Here is a 27,293-nt window from a genome sequence, read left to right as displayed (position 1 = left end):
CTGAAATTAAGGCAAGCAGATCTCCCAGCAGACCAGGTCTTCACATGAATCTTAAGGCTTACCATGAACCATCCAAATGATATTTATTCCAGGGAAATAACTTAAAGAAGAATGGAAACTGCTATCCCTAGAAATTCTGACATAAGAATTTAGCCAGCCTATCAAAGAGAAGATTAGTTTTGTAGCATCCTTGACTCAGTTAAATCCCTGGAACAATGAATATGTAAGTAAGAAGAATGAGGGGAAAAGGGTGTATGAGATGAGCAAAAAACAGAATGATGATAAGGAACCTAAAGGAAAAAACGTCAGGGCAGTTGTTCCATACCCTGACTATATCAATGTTAACATCCTGGGATATGGTACTATACAATGGTTTTGCAAGACACTGTTACAATTGGGGGAGACTTGGTATAGGGTATCTCTCTGTATTAATTCCTATAACTGTGTGTGAAAATATGATTATCTCAAAATAAAAAGTTTACTTATTTCTTGCTCTCAGAACTCTGAGATCATGACCCAAGCCAAAGGCAGATGCTTAATGAACTGAGCTACCCAGGTGTCCCTCAAAATAAGAAGTTTAGTTAAAAAATAAAAGTAAGGGCAAGCATGGGTAGAGAGAAGAGATGAAGGACAATGAAAAGCATCGGTAAACTGTAGAGGTGAAAGGCAACACCAGGATGATGAAACTAGAGCAAACTGTGCCTAGCCTGAGGCACCCAGCCTTCAAAGATGTGGATCTGTGAAGTAAGATGCAGAAAGTTGACCCAGTGTAAGAGAAGATGGAAAAAAGATCAGTTTGATCTGCCTGAAAAAGAACAAACTGAAGGATGACACACAAGACCACTTATGGATATAATGCAGGTCACTACAATAGCAAAGGATGGGGAGCTACGGGCAAAGGCTCTCGGGCCCCGTCACAAGGAACAAAAGTATGTCTTCAACTTATAAGCAAGGCATCTGTGATTAATAAGCAATTTAATGCTAGACCACCCGAGTTATAAAACAAGTTGATGAATCGTCCTTATTAATACCAGTTTAAAGAGTTACCAAGGGAACTCATAATCAGATCATCTGAATTCTCTAAAACACAACAGGACAAGTGGCTAAAACTCATAAAACCTCAAGGTGTCTTTTAATTTTATCTTTGTTAAAAAAGAACTCAATAAATAATTCGAAAAGGCATTCTGATAAAGAGAGCTCTCAATGAAAAAGCGCATGATTTTTTTTTTTTAACTTTAGGCAAATAAGTCTTTCTTTATTTTTTTTAAATGTTATTCATTTATTTGAGATAATACAAGAGTGAGAGAGAGAGAGAGAGCACAAGCATGGGCAGCAGCAGGCAGAGGGAGAAGCAGTCTCCCTGCCGAGCAGGGAGCCTGATGTGGGGCTTGATCCCTGGGCTCTGGGATCATAACCTGAGCCAAAGGCAGATGCATAACTGACTAAGCCACTCAGGCACCCAAGCATGATGTTTATACTCCTAAAATGTCAAGGCTATTCCTAGTCCCCAGAATACCAAACAATAATTCAAGGAGCTCAAGTATTTTCAGAAGGGATTCAACGTACCCAGCCGTGTAGCTATCATCAATAACAGAGGTTAGCTGTGTCTGATCTAACCTAAATGACCCCCTATTCTTTAACCCTATCTACATATACAATCACTGTACAGAACTAGAATCACTCTACTATACTTATTTGATTACACATCCATCTCCCATCACATGGCTACAAGCAACCACAGTTTAGGAATATTTTTTTTTATACTCTTCACCTAAGATCCCACTGCCCAGGATGGCAGGATAGGTGTGTGGGCATCTCTGGAACTCTGTGCTCATCAACCTCCTCTGGTGCTTCTCCTCACCCCACTTCAACAATATAATTATTTTTTTACACACAATTCTTGAGGGAGCCACCATGTCTTTACATGATCATGCCCTCCTACTCTGGCTGGCTGACCCAGGATGGGCATCTGATACAAGCTATATATATGACAGTGTCCCTTTGCTAAACTTTTGGACTAGGGACTCTTTGACACATTGACCAAAAGGATAAAATGGCTGGTGACAGACAAAGTGATAAGGGTGAAATCAGAAGGGCACAGAAGAAAAAAAACAGAGTCATGTGGCATTCAAGTTACTAGTGCCAGCTACTCCTGAAGCCCAACTGCTCTTAATGAGATGGCCCTTCCAACAGATATCCCTAATTTCGGATGGGGATCTGTCAACTGCAACCCACAGTATTAACTAATACAGACTGAATGAGTGAGTGAGGGAGTACATACTGGCAATCATTTCCCCAGGGCGGATGATGTCATTTATTATAGAAAGCTTTGCTCCTTTACTATACTGGTAGAAATGCTACCTCAAAGTACAGACAGATGTGTAATTAGGATACAGGTGGGATTTAGAAATGATGACTAAGACGTAGGTGAAGAGTGGCTGTAACCTGGAAATTACAGAGAGCTTTGTCTCTTACACTTAGACTAACTCAAATATCTATGCTACCCTCAAACCAAACTTACTTGCTGAATGTGAGTTATTTGGATGTTTTTCTTTTTGACTGGCTCTGTGATAATTCTGAGTATAAGACACTGTGTGTTTAAAAAGATATCATATATATTTCTTATGCGATATAACATCCAGACACTTAAATATTGTAGTAAGACAGACTAGGTAAATAAAACAATGCTTGGAATGGAAATTTGGCTCCCCTGGGAAAGGAAACCAAGAGTCATTGCTTGCCTGCTATGAACCAGGCATTGTGCTTGAGCTGCCAGAAAATTTACCTCCTTTATAGTTGAGGATATAGGCTCAGAGAGGTAAAATAATTTGCCTACTGTGAGGCAGAAAGTGCAGAAGTGGGATTTAAACCAGAGCTGCCTGCCTCTAAAATGCTTAACAAAGGGACACCTGGGTGGCTCAGTCAGTTAAGTGTCTGCCTTCAGCTCGGTCATGCTTCCAGGGTCCTGGGATAGGGTACCGCATCAGGCTCCTTGCTCAGTAGGGAGCCTGCTTCTCCCTCTGCCTGCTGACCCCCTTGCTTGTGCGCTCTCGTGCACATGCTCTCTCTCTCTCTGAATAAATAAATAAAATATTTTTAAAACATTTTTTAAAAAACCCTTTTAAAAAAGACTTGAGGTGTAAGTCTGACCATATCAAAACCATCTTTGTGTGCCTCAATTTCTGAAGCACATGAAGGCCTAAGGAAGTAGAGAGGATGAAAATCATTACTCATACGATCAGATTACTGGAAAAACTTACAACTCAAATTTACTATTCAAAAATCAAATGTACTTGTAGGTACAGTTCACTATTTTTTGAATGAAGATTATTGTTGAAGATTAGAACACCTGACAACTGTGTACTTGTTAGATACTGTTTATTAGAGAAATCAAATCTACAGAGCCAAGAGCACACTGGCTCCTAAGTTATTTTCTACAAAATGGATTTTTCTCTAAGATTCAGGCACATTACTCCAGAAAAATACTCTCTCCTAGGCTCATTTCTGCCAGAATTTTTTTTTCCTCTTCATTCCAATTCTATCAACCAGAATGAGGAAAATGGTAACCTGGGTGGCCACTATAAGTGTCTGCTCCAAAATTCCCAGTGGAATGTCTGCTAAGATACTACATTTCCTTCATGCCACCACTTCTTGGCACAGAAAGAAATCAATGCAGAAGACTAAGAATAAGAAACATAAGGGCTGGAAAAGTAAAGTAACCTTCCCAAGGTCATAAACTAGTAAAAGCGCTGTCATTCAAACCCAGATCAGTCTGACTCTAAATCTACTGCCCTTCTCACTGCGGCACTGTTAAGTTTTCAAGCCTTAGTTTTGATGAACAAGATCTGCGGACTAGGTCCCTGTTCCTGGGGTCTTAAAGGACGCTTAAAGCACAGAAGCATACAGCAATTAAAGAACACTTTTGGTACAAATGAATAAAGGCAGAAGATCACTAAATATTGAAATAGAGTTTATTGTGATCATCTGGGGGGGGGGGTGCATTGCCTGAGGTCATTGCGCTGTTCCCACTATTCCAGGACAAGAAAGCATAAATCCGGGCTGGAGGGAGAAGGCTTCCTGAGGGTGGTAGGGCTAGATCTTGAAGACATCAAAATGACTGAAGGATAGTCTCTAGCTGGGGTTTAAAAGAAGAATAGGTTGGCGATCATTTAAGGCTTTTAATTCTAGTATGAGTTCTGAACATGATACAGCAAGTAAGGGGGGGTTATCACAGGCTCATAGATGGGGGAAAACATAATCAAAACTGCATTTGAAGATTAATCTGCCAGTACAATATAAGAGGGACTAAAAGCAAATGGCTCTCTGTTGGTACTGAAAGAAGGAAAAAGTACTAAGTTACGAGCTACCTAGCATATAAACATGTCTGATAAAAAGGGAGAGCTGCGTTGTAGCCATGCCCTACCACGCTACTAAATCTTGCACCCAAACAAGTCTTAGCATGGATACTATCTATGTCAACACACAAACTTTGCTGGTGAACTCCCAAATATGTTGCACAAAGCTCAGTTAGGCAAGTTCTTAAGGGCCTCAATTATTCCTCTCAGTAATTTCCACCTGTCAGATACTGCAGGCTAATGCCACTTAATGTTAAGACTAAGGCAGTAGGCTATTAGGCCCTTCCCTTTTCCTATCAGCAAAGGAGAAAAGAAATAACTTGTTTTTAGCAACTACTTTTTCTATTGCCACCATGAGTCTGGGCTATTTTGGTACAAAGTATCGCAATACCAAATCCTTGGGTGATACCTTCAATACTTGGAGCCACCTACAGTTCCTGATAATTTTCTGGCTGATCACTTTTGCCTCTCAAATACACCTCAAATCCATACCTTCCCTTCATATATTTTACTCCAGACACAGTGGCTTACTGTTGGTTCCTTAAACATGAAGTTCTTACTCACCTCAGAACCTCTGCATACCCTATTCTCTCTGCCTCAAATATTCTTCCTCCTCTTATTTATATGGCTAGTAACTTCCCATCCTTTGACTTCTCTTAACTAGATCTTTAAGTTCACATCTCCCCAATTTTCTCCATCATTACATCTATTCCATTCAATCCATCCCGCCAACATCAAAAGTTGTACTTTTATATTTATTTTTATATTTTTATATTTACTTATTTATTATGTATAGTTCCCACCCCATTGAACTATAAGTTCCTTGAGGATAGAAGCTGTGTCCGGCAATGACCTCAGTTTTCATATCTGGCACTTTACTAGGTAGTTATCAGTGGTGAAATAGACTGTAGACCTTAGATTTAATCTAACATGCTCATTTTACAGATGAGGAAAATGGGACCAGAGAGGTGCAGTGACTTGTCCACATTTGCACAGCTTGGAAGAATGTTAGAAAAAGACAAAATGAAAAATGGAAATCTTTGAGGGCTGAAAAGGACGCTGGAGGTGTGAGGTCATAGCAGATCAAGTTATTCTTCTAATAGGAAGGGGACTCTGACCTGGCTGTTCAGAGATAGGGCAGGATTGAGAAACACAGGGACAGAGCAAGACACTTCAGTAGTACTACTAATGAAACAACACTACCATCAGACAAATGAGTATGCAGTATTAGTTTTGTAGGAGTAGGTCACTTTCATGTCGATCTTTTCTTACTGCCTCATCCCATGGTCTTAAAAACCAAAGGGCAAATGCGTAAGATTGTGGGCATAGCTTCTGACAGTAAATATAACAGAGTGAACCCAAGAGAACTGTACTGAAATGGAAACCATGACCTAGGCTTCATTAGCATCCAGCTCTAGCCCAGTGAGCCGTGGACCACTAAACAGACATCATTTATGAGTTGAAACACACTGGGATAAAAACAGCTCATTATGACTCTCTCAATGTACCACAAACCAACCAACAATCTGACTTGGAGTTACAAGTAACTGGGAAGTGAGAGGAAAGGAAAAAAAGAAAAGAAAAGAAATGATCACTGAGCCTTAGCACTTTAGGATAAAGCCCTTATCCTTCCTAGTCATCTCTCAACTGTGAAATGTGTGGGAAAAACTTTTATCACATCAATGGCCCTGTTAAGGGTCAGTTCTCATTGCAACAACAGTCAGCACATGAGGAACATATAAAAAATGAGCCCAGCTGGCCCTTGACCTGGCCCTGCTACCTCCTCTTCCATGGTTAAATCAAGAGAATTCAGGCTCCAATATCTCCTTCCAGCCAGCAATCACCCAAGCTCCTGAGTGTAGAGTCCCATCCTTCCATACTACAGCAGAGGACTGTTAAAACCTCTGCCCTACCAAACCTTCTCTATACTCAGATGTTCTACTCCACTGCTGAAGTGAAAGAACAGAGCACAAGCTTGACTATCCTACTCCTCCTGGGTCTAGACTGGTTGAAGCATTCTGTATAAACACTGGTTGTCTACAGGGTCTGCCTAATGAGAAAATGTGGGCACCAATGCACAAGCACACAAATATATGTAAGAAGCCTGGGGGTTAGGCAAGTGGCTAAGGGGATAATGCAGGAGTAGGGGATATGGATAAATGCAAGAAACTCAATGAATGTCCCCCCTAATCCTAGACACCATCATCTTTCCTATAACTCTTCAAAAGCCTGGTTTCCCTGTATCCTGACCAATATGTTTCCTAAAATATCACCAGAATGATCTCAATATAAACAATGGATTATGCCATTTGCATGATCAAACCTCTTGAGGAGAAAGGGTTTGATGACTTCATTGTACTTAGGATGAAATTCTAAATCCTATCCATGTTTTCTTGAAATATCACCTTCTCAAGGAGATATTACATGCCTACCCTCAACTCAATTAATTCTGCCTGTTAATATGCTCTCCTAATAACCTCTATTTTTCCTGAAGGTATTCATTACAGTTCAAAATTTTACAGATAAGTATATGATTTATGTCTGTGTTCCTCCCTAGACTGTAAATTCCATGAAGAAATAGGTGGTAGCTATTTACTTCATCAGTGAATCCTCAGCACTTAACATTGTGCCCAGCTAATATTTCTTGAGAAGTATTCAAAAATCTTTGTTAAACAAAGGTTTATCTGTACTTGTATTCTCTTACATAGGTTATTCTAATCAAATAATAAACACTTTTCAACTCATCTTCTTCACACCTTTAGGGTGTCTCTATTCTATTCCTATTCCCAAAGTTTCCATTTTCGCTTTATTGACATCCACGAGTCAATACCCAAATTCCTCATTATGTCCCTTTCCTTACTCACTGAACTCCATCCCATTTATGTCCACACCCAATTCACCTTGCCTTTTGACCCTAACTATGTCTTAGGGGTAATTCTAAACTATGGCAGGTACCTTCCCGCTTTGAATGAAACCTAACATTTCCCCAAAGTCTACAGCCTAGTTAGCCCTCTTCAGTAGCATTCTCTCCTCCTCTTCTAATTGCCACTAACATGAAAGTAAGTAGGCAAAGAACCAATGTTTTCTTTATTCTCTAATGCTGCTACTAACTTCAAATAGGAAAAAAATATATTTATTTAGCAATTTCTAGGTACCAGACTCTGAAATAAGTGCTTATATTGTTGTCAAAAGTAATCTTCTCATACAATTAGGCCAATTACACAGATGTAGTACAGACCTGGTCCACACTAAAGAAAGATACTAAAGTATCCCAGGGAATAGGGAAAAGAGATGCTGACAGAACCCAGAATCAGCCCTGAATTTCGGCCAGCAACAACTGAAAATTTTAATGTTCTCATTCACTCATTCATTCATTCATTCATTCAACAAATATATACATACCATGTGCCAGGCACTGATCTTTATACAATGAAATTATAATGGTAAAGAAAAAAGAGTTGTGGCTATAAACAGGAGTTTTACAACCAAACACACACTGAGAGTGATAAGAGCTCTAATGGACACTGGTTGCCTTGGGAGTACAAAGTAAGAGAAGAGAGCACTATGTTCTGCAGGTCCAGTTGGGGATGGTATGTTTCATTGGCAAGCCACAATTATGGGACCTAATCAAAGGCTATGTCAAGGCAGTGTAATTTTTTTTTTCACATTTTATTTTCCTACAAACTTACCCCTTCAAATCACCTAAGGCTGCATTTATGACAAGAATTTATCATCCAAATATTAACAGTAATGGTAGCATGTGTCTCGGCATTTGAAGATCACAGTGGTCTCCAGCCTTAACTCTTTCTAAAGTTCTTTAATCCATTTGTTCACTGCTATGTGATCCAAACCCAGGTGACCCCCTAGTGCCAGAGACTTCATGATCTATAAAACAGATAGAGATAAGTACAATAGAATATCTTGAGAATAAACTCAGAAGTATGCCATGTAATGCTACCCTGAAGTCAGAATAACTGGCAGTATAGCTGAATAAACTTTAAACTACCTTTAACAAGAGAGAGAGAAAGTGACTTCATATGTTAAGTGGGTTGTATAAGAGTGTGTATATGTGTGGAAACGTGTGTAATAAGAGGGCAGAGTAGGGAATATTTCAGGCAGAAATAAGTGTATGTGTATTGGTTTGAATAGAAGAGAAAGCATGCCTCATTTGAGTCAATGAAAAAAAATCAGTGTGGTTCACTTATAAGGCATGGATCAGGGGAGATATGGCTGAAGAGGGAGTTATATACAGAGCCTTGGAACTCTATCCAAAGACAAGGAGGACCCACTGAAGCATTTTAAGCAAAGCAATAACACGATCGCATTTGTATTTCAGAAAGCCCACTCTGCTGCTGTGAGGAGAATGGACTGAACTCCACCTCACCCCTCCAGGTCAATAGCAATTTAAAGCTCTGGGGAGTTCCAGGGCTCCTGTGGCCGCTATAGCAACGAAAGAGTCTGCAGTGCATCTGGGGCAAATTCCGGATGCAGCAGCATCGAAGAGCATCCAGGCTCAGCCACTGTATGGACAGCAATGGATGCTGTGCCAAAGCTGGATGTTCAGAAAGCTGACCCCTGGCACAAAGGCTTCTCCACACAAGAAGAAGAAAACAGTGCCAAGCTTCAGTCCCCCTACGTGGAGGCCCACACTCTGGTTCTCTTACCACCTTCTTGGGTTGCTGGGCTGTTAAACCAATTTACATAAAGAACCCCTCACCTCACTGCAGCAGGGGTTCCAGAAAGAATCAACTGACTCTATTCACAGGCAAGCAGTTACTATGAATAGAATGAGTAAAATGGAAAACAAAACAAAACACGGGACCTATTAAAACATTCTATAATATGAAAAAAAAATTCTGTAATATGAAATATGGAGAAGCTACCCCTTAAGATGCAGATGAAGAGCATACCTGTGAAATAAGTTCCCTTCCAGAATGGAAGGAATTGGCTATGTATTCTCCAGAAATGTAGACAAATGGAGGTTTTAAAAATAAATGAAAAATAATACAAGACGTCAGACTCAGATGAAGGACAGGTTGAGAACAAAGCAGAATCACAGAGGACCTAGATGCAATGAGTAAATTCTATTAGAATATTTAAAAAATGCAATTCAAATAAAAATCATAATCAGAAGCTATAAAGGACAGAACTGACAATGAAGAAAAATAAATCAGTGTTATAAAGGAAAAGTTTAAGAAGCTCTCATAAAATGCAAAGGGAATTAAATTATCAAGAGATAAATCTTAGCTATAGGAAAGAGTGAAGACTTAATTAAGATAACAGAGGCTCCTGAAGACACAAAAACAAATTAAAAAAATGAAAAGAAGAATCTTTTCTGAGGTGAGAACAGACGGAAGCCTGCAGATCCAAAGGGCTCAAAGGTGCTAGAAGAAAAAATAATAGGGATATACCTATACCAATAGTAGTTAAAGATTTTACTTTAAAGAGAGAGGAGACGAGGGAAAGGGGAGAAAGCCTGACTTGTCTGATACCACTGTTCCCTATAATGTTCACAAGATGCAAAGTAACAATGTCTAGGAACTTGGCAAGATTGACTTGTGATTCAAGAATTCAAAATCCAGGGGCACCTAGGTGACTCAGTGGGTTAAGCCGCTGCCTTTGGCTCAGGTCATGATCTCGGGGTCTTGGGATCGAGTCCCGCATCGAGCGCTCTGCTCAGCAGGGAGCCTGCTTCCCTCTCTCTCTCTGCCTGCCTCTCTATCTACCTGTGATCTCTCTCTGTTGAATAAATAAATAAAATCTTTAAAAAAAAAAATCCAGACAAGATGCCATTTGTGTATGAAGGCAACTAAATCAAAAGATATTTTTCAAATATCTAAGAGCTCTGAAGATATGCCAACATGCAACTTTTCTGGTGAAAAAAAATTACTCCAAGATGTATTCATTTGACTGAAAAAAATAAATCAAAATAAAGAATTCAGGAATGAAAAGGTTATTATATAAATGTTCTGGTAGTTAACACAAAACAAGTTATATATAGAATTAAGTCCAAAATATTATAAACTAGATTATAAAGCAATGTAAATATCAAGAATATTTTTAAAAGAAAATGCATAGGGACGCCTGGGTGGCTCAGTTGGTTGGACGACTGCCTTCAGCTCAGGTCATGATCCCGGAGTCCCGGGATCGAGTCCCGCATCGGGCTCCCAGTTCCACGGGGAGTCTGCTTCTCTCTCTGACCTTCTCCTTGCTCATGTTCTCTCTCACTGTCTCTCTCTCAAATAAATAAATAAAATCTTAAAAAAAAAAAAAAAAAAGAAAAGAAAATGCATAAAATTTTAAAATTCAATAGCAATCCTATGATACGAATTTTTAAATCCCAAATCATATAAATAAAATCTGGAGAGTGAAAAGAAGATATAAGAGAACCAAAAGCATGCCTATTCATCTTACCGAAGAGGGGATGAGTATATGCAGTTTTAATTTCACACTAAAAAACAGAGATGGATTCAAATTCACATTTTTCTAAACATGTATATTTTTTAAGAAAACATCAAGTACTATAATTTAAATAATCTCAGCTCTATCTGTTGTCTTCATGGACCAATTTCCAGCTCCTTGAAAGACTTAAACACGACTTATGATCTTCTCACTCTTTCCTATTTCCCATGAAATTAATATCTATGTTGAGTACTAATAAGGTCATCCAAGCCAAGAGTTCTTTACTTTTCTGAACTCAACAGCTTCCACATCCACTCCATATCACAAGCACACTCACATTCTGGATCACATTTGGATCCATTATTCCAAAGCAAGATCTCAAATTTGGTATTCAATTCTGACTGTAACTTCCTGTCTCCCTCTTTCCCCATTCCTAACAATAATTTCACCTAATTATCCCCCACTAATACTTGTAAGAGTCAAGCCCTCCTAAATAACCAAGTTCATTAACCAACCCTCTTCTAGCTGCCTTAACTCAGTCCAGCCAAGGGATTACGGTCAGTCACATGAATGAAGTTTCTGTCCCCTGTAGCTACTGCCCTGCATTTCTCCCTCTTTTAGCTGTACAAAATCTTGCATAAGTGATCTATACCCACTCCTCTTCCTCCTTCCTCAACACCCACTTTTTTCCTAATTTAAACCTTTGCAATTTGGCATTCTTCTCTCCTTAATATTGAAACTACGTATTAGAAGATTCCCATGACCTCAAAAATTTTGATTAACTCTTTATAGTTATCATTCTTATTTCAGTTTCTTGTTTGTCATTCACTCAACGACTACTATTTGTTAAAATTGGTCCCAAGAATGCCAAAATAAGTAACACCACCCCCATTCTCCAGAGGCTGAAAATCTCCTCAGCTGAGGTAAGCATATAAACCAGGAACAGCGGTAAAATACCAAGATGGTACCAGAGAGGCATGCAGAGTTGAGGCAAGGGCACAGTCTTAAAATGCAGCCCCTGGCTTAGGGATGCTGTCATGGCAGAGCTTTCCAACACACAGACATCCCTTTCTCTCACCTTCCTTCTTTGGGTCCCTTTCTTCCTCCATTTTCTGAAGTCTGGACATCACTCACAATTTAGGTCCAAACTCTCTGTTTCTCTCACACCACACACTTTCCCTTACAAACCGGATACATTCTCAGAGCAACCAAAAAGAGACTCAAAATCTGAGTCTAGAGCCCTTACCTCTAATCTGACCTTCTGGGTGTTATACATGCTTTTCTCTTGGAAAACTCACCTCAAACTCACCAGGATCTTTCGCCCATTTCTCTATCTCTGTCAATAGAACCCACATTCTCTTATTACACAGATTCAAAACAGAAGTTAACTCTGTTCTATTTCCCCTTCATCCAACCAAGTACTTAGATGGCCCCCAATTTCTATCCAAACTCAAGTTCATTTATAGATTCTACCTCCTATATGGTTACGTGTAGACTTTCTTCTTTCTTCCTAGTGAATCTGACAATCCTTAAAAGATAAGAATTGACTTATTCCTTCTTTGTGTCTCTTATAGCATCCAGCATAGTATACTGGATATAACAGTGAGTTATTCAATAAATATGTTATTAAAGCTACCTTACAACAATTCTGCAGGGGTTTGAAAAGCTATGGAATGAAACTGGATCTTGCCTGGAATGTAGCCAAAGTCAGACATTGAGTCATGGACCACAAGAGCACAAAAGATCCCTCGGTCTCACCTCCTATATTTTGTGGGGGGCTAACCTAACCACTTACCCCTGTTCACACCAACATGACCACTCATCAACTCTGGGTGGGACTTTTGGATGAGGGTGCTTCAGGTTAGCACTCTGGCAGTCTGCCCAACTGATAGCAAACTGAAATTGGGTGAAGCAAAATTCCAGAAAACAGACTTTTATCAAGTCCTCACAAACGAGTTCACAGCAGAGAAACTGAAATGGGAGATGTATTTTCCCATTCCCCCATGCAGAATACAAATGAGAATAGTTTTACAGCCCCAGATATAAATAGTTTCCACTCTCAACCAAAAGCCCACATTCCTATAGTATTTAAAAAACAGAAAAGTGGTTGTAACAAAAGCCTCATCCTAGGGAACAGCTTGTCACCAACTAGAGTCTAGACTGAAATGAGGCATCTAATTCAAAATCAAAATACTGTCACGAAAAGACTTCGTTCCCAGACACAGGAGCTAGTGCACCACCTCTGGCAGTATGTTCTTGCTGATTCATGCCAAAAAATTCTTACTGAAGTTGGAGCAACCGACAGTCAAGGGAATCTTAACCAACTCTTTGGGCTCATCAGTTATAAAAAGGAGAGCTGAGAGAAAATGTGGTTGGTTTTATTTGACTCACGTCCACCTAACTTCCATTGTTCACTTCTGCTTAGTGTCCCAAAGCACTATTCCAAGCCCAAGCTAAAATTACATTTCTGGGTTAATAACAAGCACAGGAAAATAAATCATGTCTGCCCTAGGAGTGAACCCAAACCAAAAGCTGCCAGAGAGGAATTTGTGAGTTGAGTTTAGAGGCAACTTTAATTCTGAAGGAAATGAACCTTTAAAAAGAAAATTCAAATAACAATCTATGTGGACAAAACATTAATCTACACTGCTTTAATTAATTTGGGAGCCTTTTATACCTTTTTTTTTTTCTCTTAAGTGGATATCTGCCAGAGCAGAACTTTTTATCATATGATGGCTTGAGGCCTAATACAGTAATAATACAGACTTTTGTGCTCAGGCTTCATCAAATCCTTAGGTTTATTTCCATTTCCTAAAGGAACATCCAACTACTCAGACATCTCTTTAACAAAATTCCTATTAAAAAAGTAAACCATTTTTGCCCAAATACCAATACCAACTGGGCTTTAGCTCATCTAGAAGAGCAGTATCTTTTGAATACTGTTCTGGAAGGCCATGTCAGGTGAAAAGACCAGATCAGAACACAGTCCTGTCCATAACTGATTTGGAAACCACACTACAACAAGGGCAACATGCCTTCTTCTAGTGAGACAAACCCAAGGCCCCCCGATACAAACAACTGCGAACCTATCCCTCTACCGCCCGGGACCAGAGAGGATACTCCTACAGTAGCAGCTGTACTAATACCTATAGAACATCTTCAGACCTAAAGTAGTTCTGTCCACTAAAAATATCATGAGATATACAGATTTCATTTAAAATTTTCTGGTAGCACTTAAAAGAAAAAGAAACTGATGGAATCAACTTTAATACTATATTTTATTTAACTCAATACATCCAAAACACTATCATTTTAGAGTCTAAACCAAAATTTAAAACATTGTTACTGAGACATTTTGCTTTTGTTTTGCATACTGAGTCTTCAAAATCAGGTATTTTATAGCTGTGGCACATCTCAGTTTGACCTGTCATACTTCAGATACTCACTAGCAAAATATGGCTAATGACTACGATATCAAACAACATAGATCTAGAACATTTTACATGATAAGTGCAATTTACAGTTGTAAGTATAATTTATAATTACAATTAATTTAATTTACATGATAAATGAAAGGCTTAAGAGGTTTTTTTATTGCACCATTTATTCTCCCAATACCCCAGTAAAGTAACTAAGAGATATTAGTTCCCTGGATAGCAAATAAAGCCTTCTGAAGAAAAGGAAGCTGACTCATTTATCCCAAATCAAACCATGAAAGACTTGGAAAAAATTTCTGGTCATCTTGAAGTCCAGAACTTGCTACTAAAGACCAAACCTTCTCTGTATATGTATTTATAAAACAACATAGTGCCTATCAGGCTCCTCTCATTAAAAACTTATAAATATAATGCTATATGCTAACTATACAGGAATTAAAATAAAAAACTTAATTAAAAATGGCAAATTCACAAATCTCCTTTATTTCAAACTGACACCTAGTTTCTTCAGTTATATAATCCCATTCATTCTTTTTCAGATACCTGGCAACTTCACTTCTTCTGAGTAGACTAACTCCAACCCTTCTTTTTCTATTGTGTCAAAAGCGAGACCAAACTAACTGTTCATGCTTCAACTCTATAGCTGGGAATTGTATGGGGAAGTCTGAATAAAGTTGCAATAAGGCTTTTGAAAAAATCTCCAGACTGAATATAAAATATTCATTCAATATTGACTTCTGATCCCAAAGTAACCAGGAAAATATCTAAAATGGAAAAAAAAGGTAAAGAATAAATCACCACATCCTAGAATAATAAAATTATAAGTTGAACATTGTCTATTAAAAAGATTCAAAATTCTTAAAAAGTAAAAAATAAAGAAGGACAATCCAGAGTCGATTTGTATAAAAAAAGACCACAGATTTGAGCACAGACTTGGGGTTCAACACTAGATTCAAACCCTGACCCAACCACTTTGTGCCTAGAGTAAACTGTTTAACCCTTCTGTATATCCATCATCATTTGTAAAAAGGATATTTAATAAACTCTACCCCTAATACAATTATCACAAAGATTACACAAAATATAAAACATTGTAATTAGCACAGTATTTGGTTACTAACAAACATTAGTTAACTCCCAGCCTCTAGCCCACTCATTTCTTTAATTTGTATAAAGCAAAAAATACTAATCTGAATTTATAGCTCTGGTATCAGTAGAAATAGGAACCCTAAGACTCCCAATTTTTTCTCTTTTCCTCTCAGAATGACATGAGGGCTGGGATGGCGAACAGTTCAGCTGTATGCTACTGAGAACAAAGGTGTGTAGAGAGCAGTAGTAACTGGTATCACCAACAACCGTTGTCATCCTATAACGTGGTATTACCCTCATTTCAAGCATATAATAATGCCAATATTAATGTGGTGAGCATTATCACTGAGGAATGTACAATGCAGTAAGGGAATCCAGAGGACAATACCTAGCTCATCCTGGAGAGAGGTCACAGAATGCTCCCTGAAGGGGCAGCCACTTGACCTGAGCCAGGCAGGTAAAACTGGTGAGGCTGCCTATAACAAGGAGAGGAACAGAGAAGGAAAATCTGTGGAAAAGGAATGCTCTGAGTGAAGACACAGGATGCAGTAGATACAGGAGAACTGGAAGCAGTTCTTACTGCTATTGGATTCATGAGAAGACTGGGAAACAAACAGGGTTGAGGCCAGGAAGGAATTCATACAGCCGAGAAAGGACCTCGGACTTGATCCTGTTAGTGATGTGGACAGTAAAAAACACTGGAAATCAAAGAATCTGAATGAGTGAAAAGAGGAAGGAAACCTGTGGTGGAAAGCCAAAGACTAAAAGTCACTTTAAATGACAGCAGAGCAAAAGAAATAAATACTGCCATATTAAAGTTACCCCAAAGTCTGCTATCCTTTCTAGAAAATACAAAAACACACGGAGAAACAAACATGTTATAAGGACTTTCCTAAAAAGAGGTACTTATTAAACATTCTGGTATAAAAAATTTTGATAAAATATCATTTCACTGAGATAGCTTTCCCCAAGAATGCACCTTCCTAATAAATACCAAAGCAGGAAATGGAGTATAGCATCAAAGAAAACTCAGCAATGAAATCACATATCATTTAATCTTCACTAGCATCAGAACCCTTAGTACCATGTACAAGAAAGGAGAGAGTAGGATGGGGTCAAGTTCCTAATACCACTGTAAGGATCATTAAAAAGAGAAAAATTTAAATCCTTTCAGTTATTACTGTCAAGTAATGAACTTGACAGTAAGTTTTTTGAGTTGAAAAGAAAATCTATCAGAGAAATGGCAAAAGCTAAAGAGAAGACAGAATATGACAGAAAGCGCAGAGTGTTGGGAGTAAAGTCCTAGGATCAAGACACCAAGAAATGCTACGGAAGTCCAATACTAGAGAAACCCAGTGGAAAAGTATTTAAAAGGAGAACTTGGAGATTAAAATCAGAAATGTGTGCCCTTCCAGGAAATCATGTAACCAACGTTTTAAACCCTTTTAATCTTTTCATATTCATAGTGTTCAGCTCTAAAGAGTACTCTAAATAATTCGCTCCTACAGATAAGGGAAAGCAACTTGGAAATTCTAAAGAATACCAGGTAGTAACGTCAGCAATCCAACATCAAGACTTCTTTCCTGGGCAAAATCCCTCACTGGCGTTCAAGTTTCCTTCTTATTCTTTTTTTAAAGATTTTATTTATTTATTTGAGAGCAAGAGTGTGCGTGTAAGAGAGCACACTCTTGGAGAAGGAGAAGCAGGCTGCCCCTCAGGCAGGGAGCCCAATATGGGCATCTATCCCAGGACCCTGGGATCATGACCCAAGCCAAGGCAGCCACTTAACCAACTGAGCCACCCAGGCGCCCCTGAAGTTTCTTCCTTATAACATTAACTTATACTTGGGTTTCCACATTAAATCATCAAGTTCTCTCAAAAAGGCTTAGTTCTTAGTCACTTAATCAGTTCTTAATTGCTTCCACTTTCAGTTAGATAAATAGATATAAACAGAAATTAGAACCAAATGTCTGCATAAAATCACTTAACCTTCAAAAATAAGTGGAAAATCTGCCCAAGACAACAGCAGATACTTCAAGAGGTTGTAAAATTAAGCAAGAATAATGTCTGAGGCTGAAAAATCTATTCTTGTCCCATGTGCAAAAAGAAATACAAAAAAGGAAAAAAACAGAAACGTAGATGGTTGTCATAAATATAATGTCATCAAAGGTGCCTGCCCAACCCTTTGCATAATTATAGGACATGGCAATAATATAGATTTTTGTCCATGAATAATCTCTGAACTCTTGTAGTGTGTAACTTATATTTTCACTTTTTGGATGGAATAAAGGAGAGTATTTTAATAGCCTTTTCATATAATTATTATTCTTTGATACTATACTTAACAAGTTGTAGTTTCTTTTTTCCCCAGCTTTACTGAGATATTTTTGACATACAATACTGTATAAATTTAAAGAATACATTATGAAAAAATAAGGTATACAATGTGATGATTTGATATGTTTATAGTGTAGAAAAATGATTACAATAAGATTAGTGAATACATCCATTACTTGCATAGTACCTATTTTTTTGTAAGTGTGATAAGAACATTTATATTTTCATAGTTAATTGTGTTCTTTTCCTCTCAAATATGTATTAAGTATTTGCTATATCCTAGGCAATTGCTTTTCCCAGACGTCGGGGTCTGTCAGTAATGCTCTTCTCTCATATCTGCCATAGCATCTTAGTGTGGTGCTGAGGTACTAAGTCATATCTGTGAAAATGTTATTCTTGAAATGAGCATAGAAGAACATATGGGGTTAGCACTCTACCCAATGATGTAACACAGAGACCCTAGTAAAAGATGTCCACTTCAGTAAGAGCCTGCCTCTGGTTACCAATCCATGCCCTACTCTAACTGATTTGCCAGAGTGTGCATACCTGTCCACTGAGGGGGGCAGCGGCAGTTGTAAGTATTAACCCCATCCACACAAACCCCTCCATTCTGACACTTGTGATTAGGGCAGTCGTCAATATTCCGCTCACAGGTGATCCCTTCGAAACCTGGATAAAGAAGAACAAGAAAAAATAATGAATTCTCATGCTGAAGTAAGTGATCAGCTCTTCTACAGAACATGGTCATCAGAACGGACCTACCTCATTATTTCAGTTCAGTAGCCAGCAGGTGGTCAACCAGGACTCACCATACAAAAAAACTGCCCAATCTTCCATCTTCTCTTGCCTCAAGAGAAGCTAGATAAAGTGACTGATTATGCCAATGACATGCCTTCACAGTCACCTCACAAGTATTTCAAAGTGTTTTTATGAAATAAAATCCCAGTAAAGATAAATGTGTACTTAGATGACTATTCACTGATTCTTTAAAAAAGCAGGGGAGGGGGATAGTAGATTTTTCCCAGCTCCATCCTAGATTAATGGGAAAAACAGATAAAAGATCACCTAATTAAATTTAAACTCATTTACTTTCTTCTTAGGATATTTGCTTGGGAAAACTAGGTGGGGATAGGGAACATAAGAAAAATACTGAGAAGTTTAAATATATGGGTCAAGTTTCAATCTCACTACCTATAAGCTATTAATCACATGGTAAATTACAAACTGAACTAACTTCCTCATCTTTAAAATGAGGCTCAATCCACCTGCCCAACCTGCCTTTCTAGGTTGTTGTAAGTGCCATATCATGAATAAAGTACATCATAAACATAAAAAGCTATTTGAAAATGGGGTGGCATTATTATTAATTAAACTCAACTTACCAACACTTCAAATTCTTCAACTTCCTCTCCACATTTATGGCATTACTTCCTTCCTCTTGATTTTTTTGTTTTTTTGTTTTTACCAACACACTAAACTTCACCCTAACTGCCCAGTCTGTTTCTCTGTAATTTACATATTGAGCTTTTTCCTTTCTTTCTCCTTGGCTACCAAATCCCTTAGCTATTAAGACAGAAGACTACCAACTTTAAAACTGAATGTTCAACAAATCATTCTCCTATTTGAAATATACTATGGCCTCCTCAAAATGTCTCTAAGGTTCTTCTCTCACTCAAAACATTTATTGGGTCTTATACTACGTACTGGGGATTAAACCTTGAGTAAAAAAGACAAAATGTCCCTGCTTTGGGGGTAATTACAGCCTGGTGAGAGGGAAAGACAACAATCACACCTTATTTTATTCATTCCTACCACAAGCCACTGTGATGATGTTCTATATCTGCTTTGTTACACTGCAACATGGTTGATTTCTCTGAATAAAGTGGCGGTCATGTAAATACGTATAAACTAAGTGGCAAATAAAAAAATTTTTTTTTACTGACACCAAAGAAAATCACTTTACAGAAGATGGGGATAACTGAAACCTTGAATAAGGAGAATTTGATTTCTCTAGGCATTCAGTATTCAGTCCATTCCAGCAGATAAATCACTAAGTAAGCTTGAGAAAGACTGAAAATTTTTATAGACTCAGATTTTTAAAAATTTATCGTATTACTCATATATGTTTAATTTTATGAAAGACTTACAAGTGAACTGAAGCCCACCCATAATTAAGATGAAGTAAGGGCAAATCTACAGATCCACCAAGTAGCAGTGTCTGAACAAAAACTGAGGTCTCTGCTCCTACCTTAGCGTTCTTTATGAAAACATTCCTTAGAAAAATTAAAGATAAAGTTTTAGAGTGTGAGGGAAATAGGGCTCCTGGCCCACCACTGCTGGAACCTATGTGATCTAGTGGTATTCTGGAACTGGTAACTTGATCTCTCTGGTGACTAAGACTAATATGGTTGACTATAGTGTCAGGGAGGTGATAAAGCCCTGGTAGCCAAACTACTAGGAACTGAAACTGTGACCCTAAATTTTTATTAGCCAATGCTACAACTAACTAAATTCACCAACCACAGACAGATTAAGAAAGCAGAAGCATTTCAGCATAACCACAACAATAAGAAATAAAATGTTTTCTTTTTATGACTATTTTCAAGGTAGTTCTTCCCTGTCAAAGGCAAGTAGGTAGTAAGAAAGCAGGTTGCTAAGAGTTAATTCATGATTAAAGCATGGCCTCAGGGGGTCTAGGTTCAACAATCGACCTTCATATGCAATAGGTGAGTGAGGGACAAGATGCTGAAACTTTCTTTCCTCTCTGGGGGAATCAACAGGGTCTACCACAAAGGATTGCTATAAAGAATAAATTAGTTAGATATACACAGCCCTTAATTCAGTAAAAGGTGCTGGGACAACTGAACGTCTACAGGCAAAAGAATAAATTGGATCTTTTTCCCGTGTCATAACACAAAAATTACTTAAAATCTAGGAGTTAAAATTATAAGACTCTCATAAGAAAACATAGCAGTCACTCTCTCTGACTTGGGCTAGGCAAAGCTTTCATAAATATGAACAAAAGCACAAGCAACTAAATACAAATTGGAAAGTTTGGACTTCATCAAAATTAAAAACATTTGGGCTTCAAAAGATACCATCAAGAAAGTGAAAAGACAGCCCACAGGATGAGAGAAAATAATTATGAATCATTTATCTGATAAGAGACTTGTATCCAGGATAGATAATGAACACTTACAGCAATAATAAAAATACACAATAAATAATGTAATAATAAAAAGGCAAATAACCCATTATAAAATGGGTAAAGGATCTGAATAGACATTTCTCCAAAGTGATATATAAATGGCCATAAACACATGAAAAGATGCTCAACATCACTAGCCATCATGGAAATGCCTATCAAAACTGCAGTGAGATGTCATCTCACACCAACTCAGATGGCCATAATCAAAAAAACAGACAATAACAAGTATTGGTGAGGATGTGGAGAAACTGGAACCTTCATATACTGCTGGTTGAAATGTAAAGGAGTACACCCACTTTGGAACAGAGTGGCAATTCCTGAAAAGGTTAAACAGCATTACCATATCACCCAGAAATTCCTCCCTTAAATACAGACCCAAGAGAAATGAAAATATATGTCCACACAAAAGCTTGTTTAAGAATGTTCACAGAGGCATTGTTCATAATCACCAAAAAAGCAGAAGCAGCCCAAAATGTCAATTAACTAGTGAATGGATAAATAAAATGTGGTGAGCACTGAGTATGGGATTGTTGAATCAATGTTTTGCACCTGAAACGAATATAACATTATATGTCAATTATACTTCAATTTTTTAAAAAAAGTAGGGAGAAAATGTGATAAATTTACAATGGAATACTTCAAGAGCCACGAAAGGAACGAAGCACTGATACCTCCTATAACATGAATGAACTTTGAAAATATTAGGTGAAAGAAATGTTTCCATTTATATGAAATGTCCAGAACAAGTAAATCTATAGAGACCGTAAGTAGATTAGTAGGTGCCCAGTGCTGGGGGAGAATTAAGGACCAACACAATGTGAATGCTGATGGTATGGGGTTCCTTCTGCAGTGATAAAAATGTTCTAAAATTGATTGTGGTGATGGTTACACATATCTGTGAATACATTGAAAACCACTGAATTGTACAATTTTTTTAAGATTTTATTTATTTATTTGACAGGCAGAGATCACAAGTAGGCAGAGAGGCAGGCAGAGAGAGAGAGGGGTAAGCAGGCTCCCCACCGAGCAGAGAGCCCGTTGCGGGGCTCGATCCCAGGACCCCAGGACCATGACCTGAGCTGAAGGCAGAGGTTTAACCCACTGAGCCACCCAGGTGCCCTTGAATTGTATAATTGAAAGAGCAAATTACGTGGTATGTAAATTATATCTCACTAAAGCTATTCTATTCGGGCAAATGCACTTAAAACAGTGCCTGATGCATAAGTGATCTATACATATTAGCTAATACTATATATGAATAGACTTAAACAGCCCTTAGAAAGTATCTACTCTAATCCTTTTATGTCACAGATGAAGAAGTTGAGGGCCATATGGCTGACTTATCTAAGTTTACATGGCTGGTAGGCAGAAGCCAGTACGGAACCAGTTCCAAACAGTATGCTGTCTGGGACCCAGAGTTCCCTTGTAAAAATCTGAAAAACCAACCTAAGGTTAAAAGTTCCCATGTCTGAGAAAATTCAAGCCAAATCAGTTCTCCTCCAGAGTTAAGACAGGATTTATGCTTTAAAAATAGAGATACAGACCTCTTTTTGGAACTAGCTAGCAAATTCTTGTAAGAAAGTCCACCCAAGGAGAGGAGGTGGTGGTAAGGCTTATATGAATAAGCTACAGTGCAATCACTTCTTAAAAATGTATTTTAAGGTTCTGGGGAAAGGGAAAGAGACAAGTCTCCAGACCTGTGGGTGGGATGGGTGTAGCAGATTTACAAAGAGGCTCACGTGACCATACTAAAAGGAGTCAACGGCTTAAAGCCAATTCACATCCTTAAAAGGCCAAAAGGAGAGAAATTAAACTTAGAAGGAACATTTTAAGACTGTGCTGTTATAAAATCATGGCTCATGTAACTGATAAATGATAACAGTGAGGGTGGGGAGCAGAAAAGAATTTTTTGAGCTTGTCATCCCACACAGAGAACAGCATCTCTCAAGAAAGCATCTGTATCTTTCCACTTTCGGATGCTGGGATGTGTGAGGGTGAAAGGGCTTCTGGAGAGATACAAAGAAGAGAGCAGAAAGAGGAAGATGAGAAGACACAACTAGGATTCTCTCATACCAGGCTAAAAGTCCTCTGGAGGAGCTTTAGTCCACAGGGATGAAAAAGTGAGGAAAAAACCAGGAATATCTGAAACTGGACAAAGGCAAAAAAGAGCTACAAGTCTATTTTCTCCCACAATCCCCTAAAAAGAAATCTGTCACAAAAGCAAACTGGTCTCATACTGGTCCAGTTGGTCTTCTTGGCATACACCTTCCATTCTCCAAATGGGCCCAGATGAGCTTGTTGACCCTCATGACTGGCCCATGTATCCCCGAGCCCCCCACCCACCCAGGCTGCTGCCCCTGGACACCTCTCTTGGTATCTCCCTAATGATCTCCACTCTTCTAAATTCATCACTAAAAAAGTCAAAAAATTGAATAAGGTAAATCAAAAGAACTTCGGTATATATATATATATTATATATATATATATATTTTTAATTATTGAATACAATAATTCTCTTTTCTATCACATTCAATTCATTCGTTTGTGAAATATTCACTGGGTCTCAATTTTGTGCCATGCACTAAGTTGGATACTGGCAGGAGGAGTTAAAAGAGAGTGTCTACTAGGAAAGATGAACAAATAAACAATCAGCTTGATAAGCGCTGTATTAGAGGTATAAAAGTTACCAAAAGACCTTACGGAGGTCTCCAATCCCCATAAGGATTGGGAGCATTGAAGGCACTTCAGTGAAATAGGTGCCTTTGACACATCATAAAGAATAAGTTCTAGGGCATCTGGGTGGCTTAGTCACTTGAGTGTCCAACTCTTGATTTTTGGCTCAGGTCATGATCTCAGGGGCATGGGATGGAGCCCCATGTCAGACTCTGCACTCAGGGTGCAGTCTGCTGGAGATTCTCTCTCTCTCTCTCTCTCTCTCCCCCTCACCTCTACCCCTCCCCTACTCACGCTCTCTAAAGAAATAAAATCTTTTTTAAAAAAAGAATAATTTCTATATAAAAAGGCAAGGTGGGCAGGGTAAGGTGATAGAAAGCTAAGGAGATACCATGTTTGAAACTCCTACTGAAAGCATAGGAGAATAGGAAAGATGTCCAGGAACATCAACTAAAACTGGAACTAAAATAATGTACCCTGGAAAGTGGTATGATCATTTCTGCATCGCTCCAGAGAAACCTGCAAAAGTATGATTAATATAAAACCCAAGAAAAAAAAAGTAATACCCAAGAGAAAGCTACATGCCCTTGCGTATGAGAATGCAAGAGGGAATTACTTCTAACAGTTTTTAAGCTCAGACACAAAAGCCACAAAATGGGCTTAAGCTTTATTTTAATGATATAGGGCTATCACATATACTCAGCCTGTAAAATACAGAGGTGGTTCACAAAGAATAAACCTCTGTTGTTTGGAGAGGATAGATCAGACAGCTTTTTATATAATTTTTAAAAAATAATAGAGGAACACAGAGGTGTAGGAGAGAAAGAAACGTAAAGCACACTGAGGATTCGCCAATCAAACTGTAACTCACAAGGCACAGCCAATAGATTCAAACAATCCACTGTTCTCTGATTACCTGGGCTACTTTTTAAAGTATCCATATATAAAAAACCAGCCTAACTCATTCGATCCCCATTATTTGGCCCTAATGCAAAAATACTGGAAATCAATGATTCAATAATTTATTTTCTATGTTGCTCTTATGTTAAAATTATTCTCTTCAGTGCTTCTGCTAAAGACTTATTTAATGGCAACCCACAAAGGAGCTGGATTATTAACAGCTGATCATCCAAGGAGAAGATGAAATATGATTCCTTGGTCTGATTCTATTGCTTCCCTCTTGAATATTTTCCTTTTTTCTTCCCTCTGTGGAGAAACACTTCTTTCTCTGTTACACAAGATTGGCCATTTTCTTCAGTTTTAATTCCCTTTCCCTCAGTCTTACAGTAATATTCAAATACTAGAATCATATTACTCAACCATAAGAAGTAGGAAATCTTGCCATTTGTGACAACATGGATGGACCTAGAAGGTATTATATGCTAAATGAAATAAGTCAGAGAGAGAAGGACAAATACCATATCATTTCACTTATATGTGGAATCTAAAAAACAAAACAGACTCTTAAATATAGAGAACAAACTGGTGGTTGCCAGAAAGGAGGTGGAGGTGGGAAGGTGGACAAAAGAGGTAAGAGGGATAAAGAGAGACAAACTTCCAGTAATAGAATAAATACATCACTGAGGTGAAAAGTACAATAGAGGGAATATAGTCTAATACTGTAATAGTGTTGTCATAGGGACAGTGACTACACTTAGTGTGGTGAGAACTGTGTAATGTATAAAACTGTCAAATCACTACGTTGTATACTTGAAACTAATATAACATTGTATGTCAACTATACTTCAACAATAAAAATTTAAAAATCAACTCACAGTAACTACAGTGTCCTTTGCAGGAAAAGAACTATAACTTGACCATTTGAATATAGTCACTAACTTATGTGCAGTTCACTGACTTTCAGAGTTGAAAAGGACTCTGAAATTCTTATCCAGTACCAGAGTACATAAGAACTAAAGAAGAAAGCATACTAAGTCTAGGATGTATGATACCAGGAAGAAAATGAAAAGAACAAAATTACATTCTCAATACTATGATATTATACTAAACTCACTTAGCCGATAAATATTTGTGTGCCTATTATGAACTTGGCACTGTTTTGGGGTGCTTGGGATACATCACTAAACAAAAACAAAGATTCTGGCTTCCACTCCGAAGAGGGGAAGAGGCGGCAGAATTTGGAAAAGACAGACAATAAACAATAGACATAATGAAGTAAATTATATAGTGCAAATTATATACTAAGCAGATGATAAGTGTTACAGAAAAAGAAAAGAAAAAGTCGACCAGGGCCAATAATTAGGGAGGGGGGGGGGAGCTGGTTACTGTTTGAAATAGGGTGATTAGGGTAGGCCTCAATTAAAAGTGCAACGACTTGAAATGTGGCAGGAAGCACACATGGGAGTTGCTTAATAACCTAACATGCCTTTTTCCCTCCTGGTGACTTGGTTTCTCCATTTTTAGAACTGAAACAATGATTCCCTTCAAATAAGGGTGTTATTTACATTGAGATAGTGATTATTATTTTAAGTGATATTATAGTCTCTTGAATAGTGCAGAGCACAATGGAAGGAGGGGCAAGGAGAATGGTATTGCATTAAGAAAAGGACTTTCTCAGAAAAAATCATCTCAAGGCACTATTTCCTTATATGGAAATAAAGTTAAACTTTCCAAACTCCACCTGGGACATAAAAACAATGAGCATAAAATCTTGCAAACTGTGTAAATACATCCTGCATCATCTATTGTTTTGAATTCTTTTAAAATTTCTTTTTATACATTGTCTAGGCTGATGTCATCTGTTTGAGATCATGAAACCCCAAAAGGAAAGAACTAGTCTACTTAACTATCCTGAAATGTCTGTATGGTGCCATACATAGGTTAATATATAACAAAGAGTATTTGATCATAATTAGAAGTATCTCCTACTTTTTTTTTTTTTAAAAGATTTTGTTTATTTGAGAGAGATCACAAGTAGGCAGAGAGGCAAGCAGAGAGAGAGGAGGAAGCAGGCTCCCCACCAAGCAGAGAGCCCGATGCTGAGTCTTGATCCCAGGACCCTGGGATCATGACCCAAGCCGAAGGCAGAGGCTTCAACCCACTGAGCCACCCAGGCGCCCCTTTTTTTAATCCAAACATCCCAAAGCATTTAACAAAAAAGTGCCACATATTTTCAAAGCACCTTCAGGGATAGACAAACAGTGCAGTGTGATGCAGTAAGATGTAGAGGCTTTAGAAATAACCTGTCTGGTTTTCAGACCTCAGCCTAACCACATGTTAGCTGTGCAACTTTGGGTAAATCTCTTAACATCTCCAAACCTGAGCTATTTCACCTGGGAAAACTAGAAAAATAATACCTATCCCCAAGGTTTTTGTATAATTGAGCTAAAGGAAGCAGAAGTACCTGGCACTGTGCCTAATTCATAAAAGGCATTGAATAAATGTTAGTTTTCTCTTTGCCAAATCTTCTCTCCGCCTCTGCATCCCCATCCCGAACCCCAACACACACACACACACCATCAGTGAGTAAACAAATGTCTTGCTTTCAATTACAAGCAGAGTGTAAGAGACAGCCAAGATCTCCTTATTCCATCCCACAAGCACTGGCAGCCTCTCAGCTGTGGAATCCCTGGTTATTTCCTTTCTCAAGGAGGAGATACTATTCTGGTTTGACAGATCCTTTCCTGGACACACTCTAAGAATTCCCTAAGGTTCTTATCATGGCTAATGGGTAACAATGCAGACTATGGGAGTGAACAATCACTCTCTCTTAGCTAAAAACTTCCTTTATTGACTTCTCTGACTTCCCGTCAGTATTTCTCTGCCAAATCA

The 27,293-nt window shown here is 38.2% G+C and overlaps 1 protein-coding gene across 1 annotated transcript in view; it reads right to left on the bottom strand.

The window, feature by feature from the left end:
* The window catches only part of NOTCH2 (notch receptor 2), a 168,907-nt gene that overhangs the window by 59,065 nt on the left and 82,549 nt on the right, over positions 1 to 27,293 (bottom strand). Inside the window, exon 5 of the mRNA XM_082685214.1 lies at positions 18,167 to 18,289. Coding sequence (XP_082541340.1) covers positions 18,167 to 18,289 — 123 coding nt within the window. The remainder of the gene's footprint in view (positions 1 to 18,166; positions 18,290 to 27,293) is intronic.

The sequence above is a fragment of the Mustela nivalis genome, assembly GCF_964662115.1.
Source record: "Mustela nivalis genome assembly, chromosome: 10".
NCBI lineage: Eukaryota > Metazoa > Chordata > Mammalia > Carnivora > Mustelidae > Mustela > Mustela nivalis.
The sequence above is the reverse complement of the archived record's forward strand: the minus strand, read 5'-3'. Positions and strand labels throughout refer to the sequence as shown.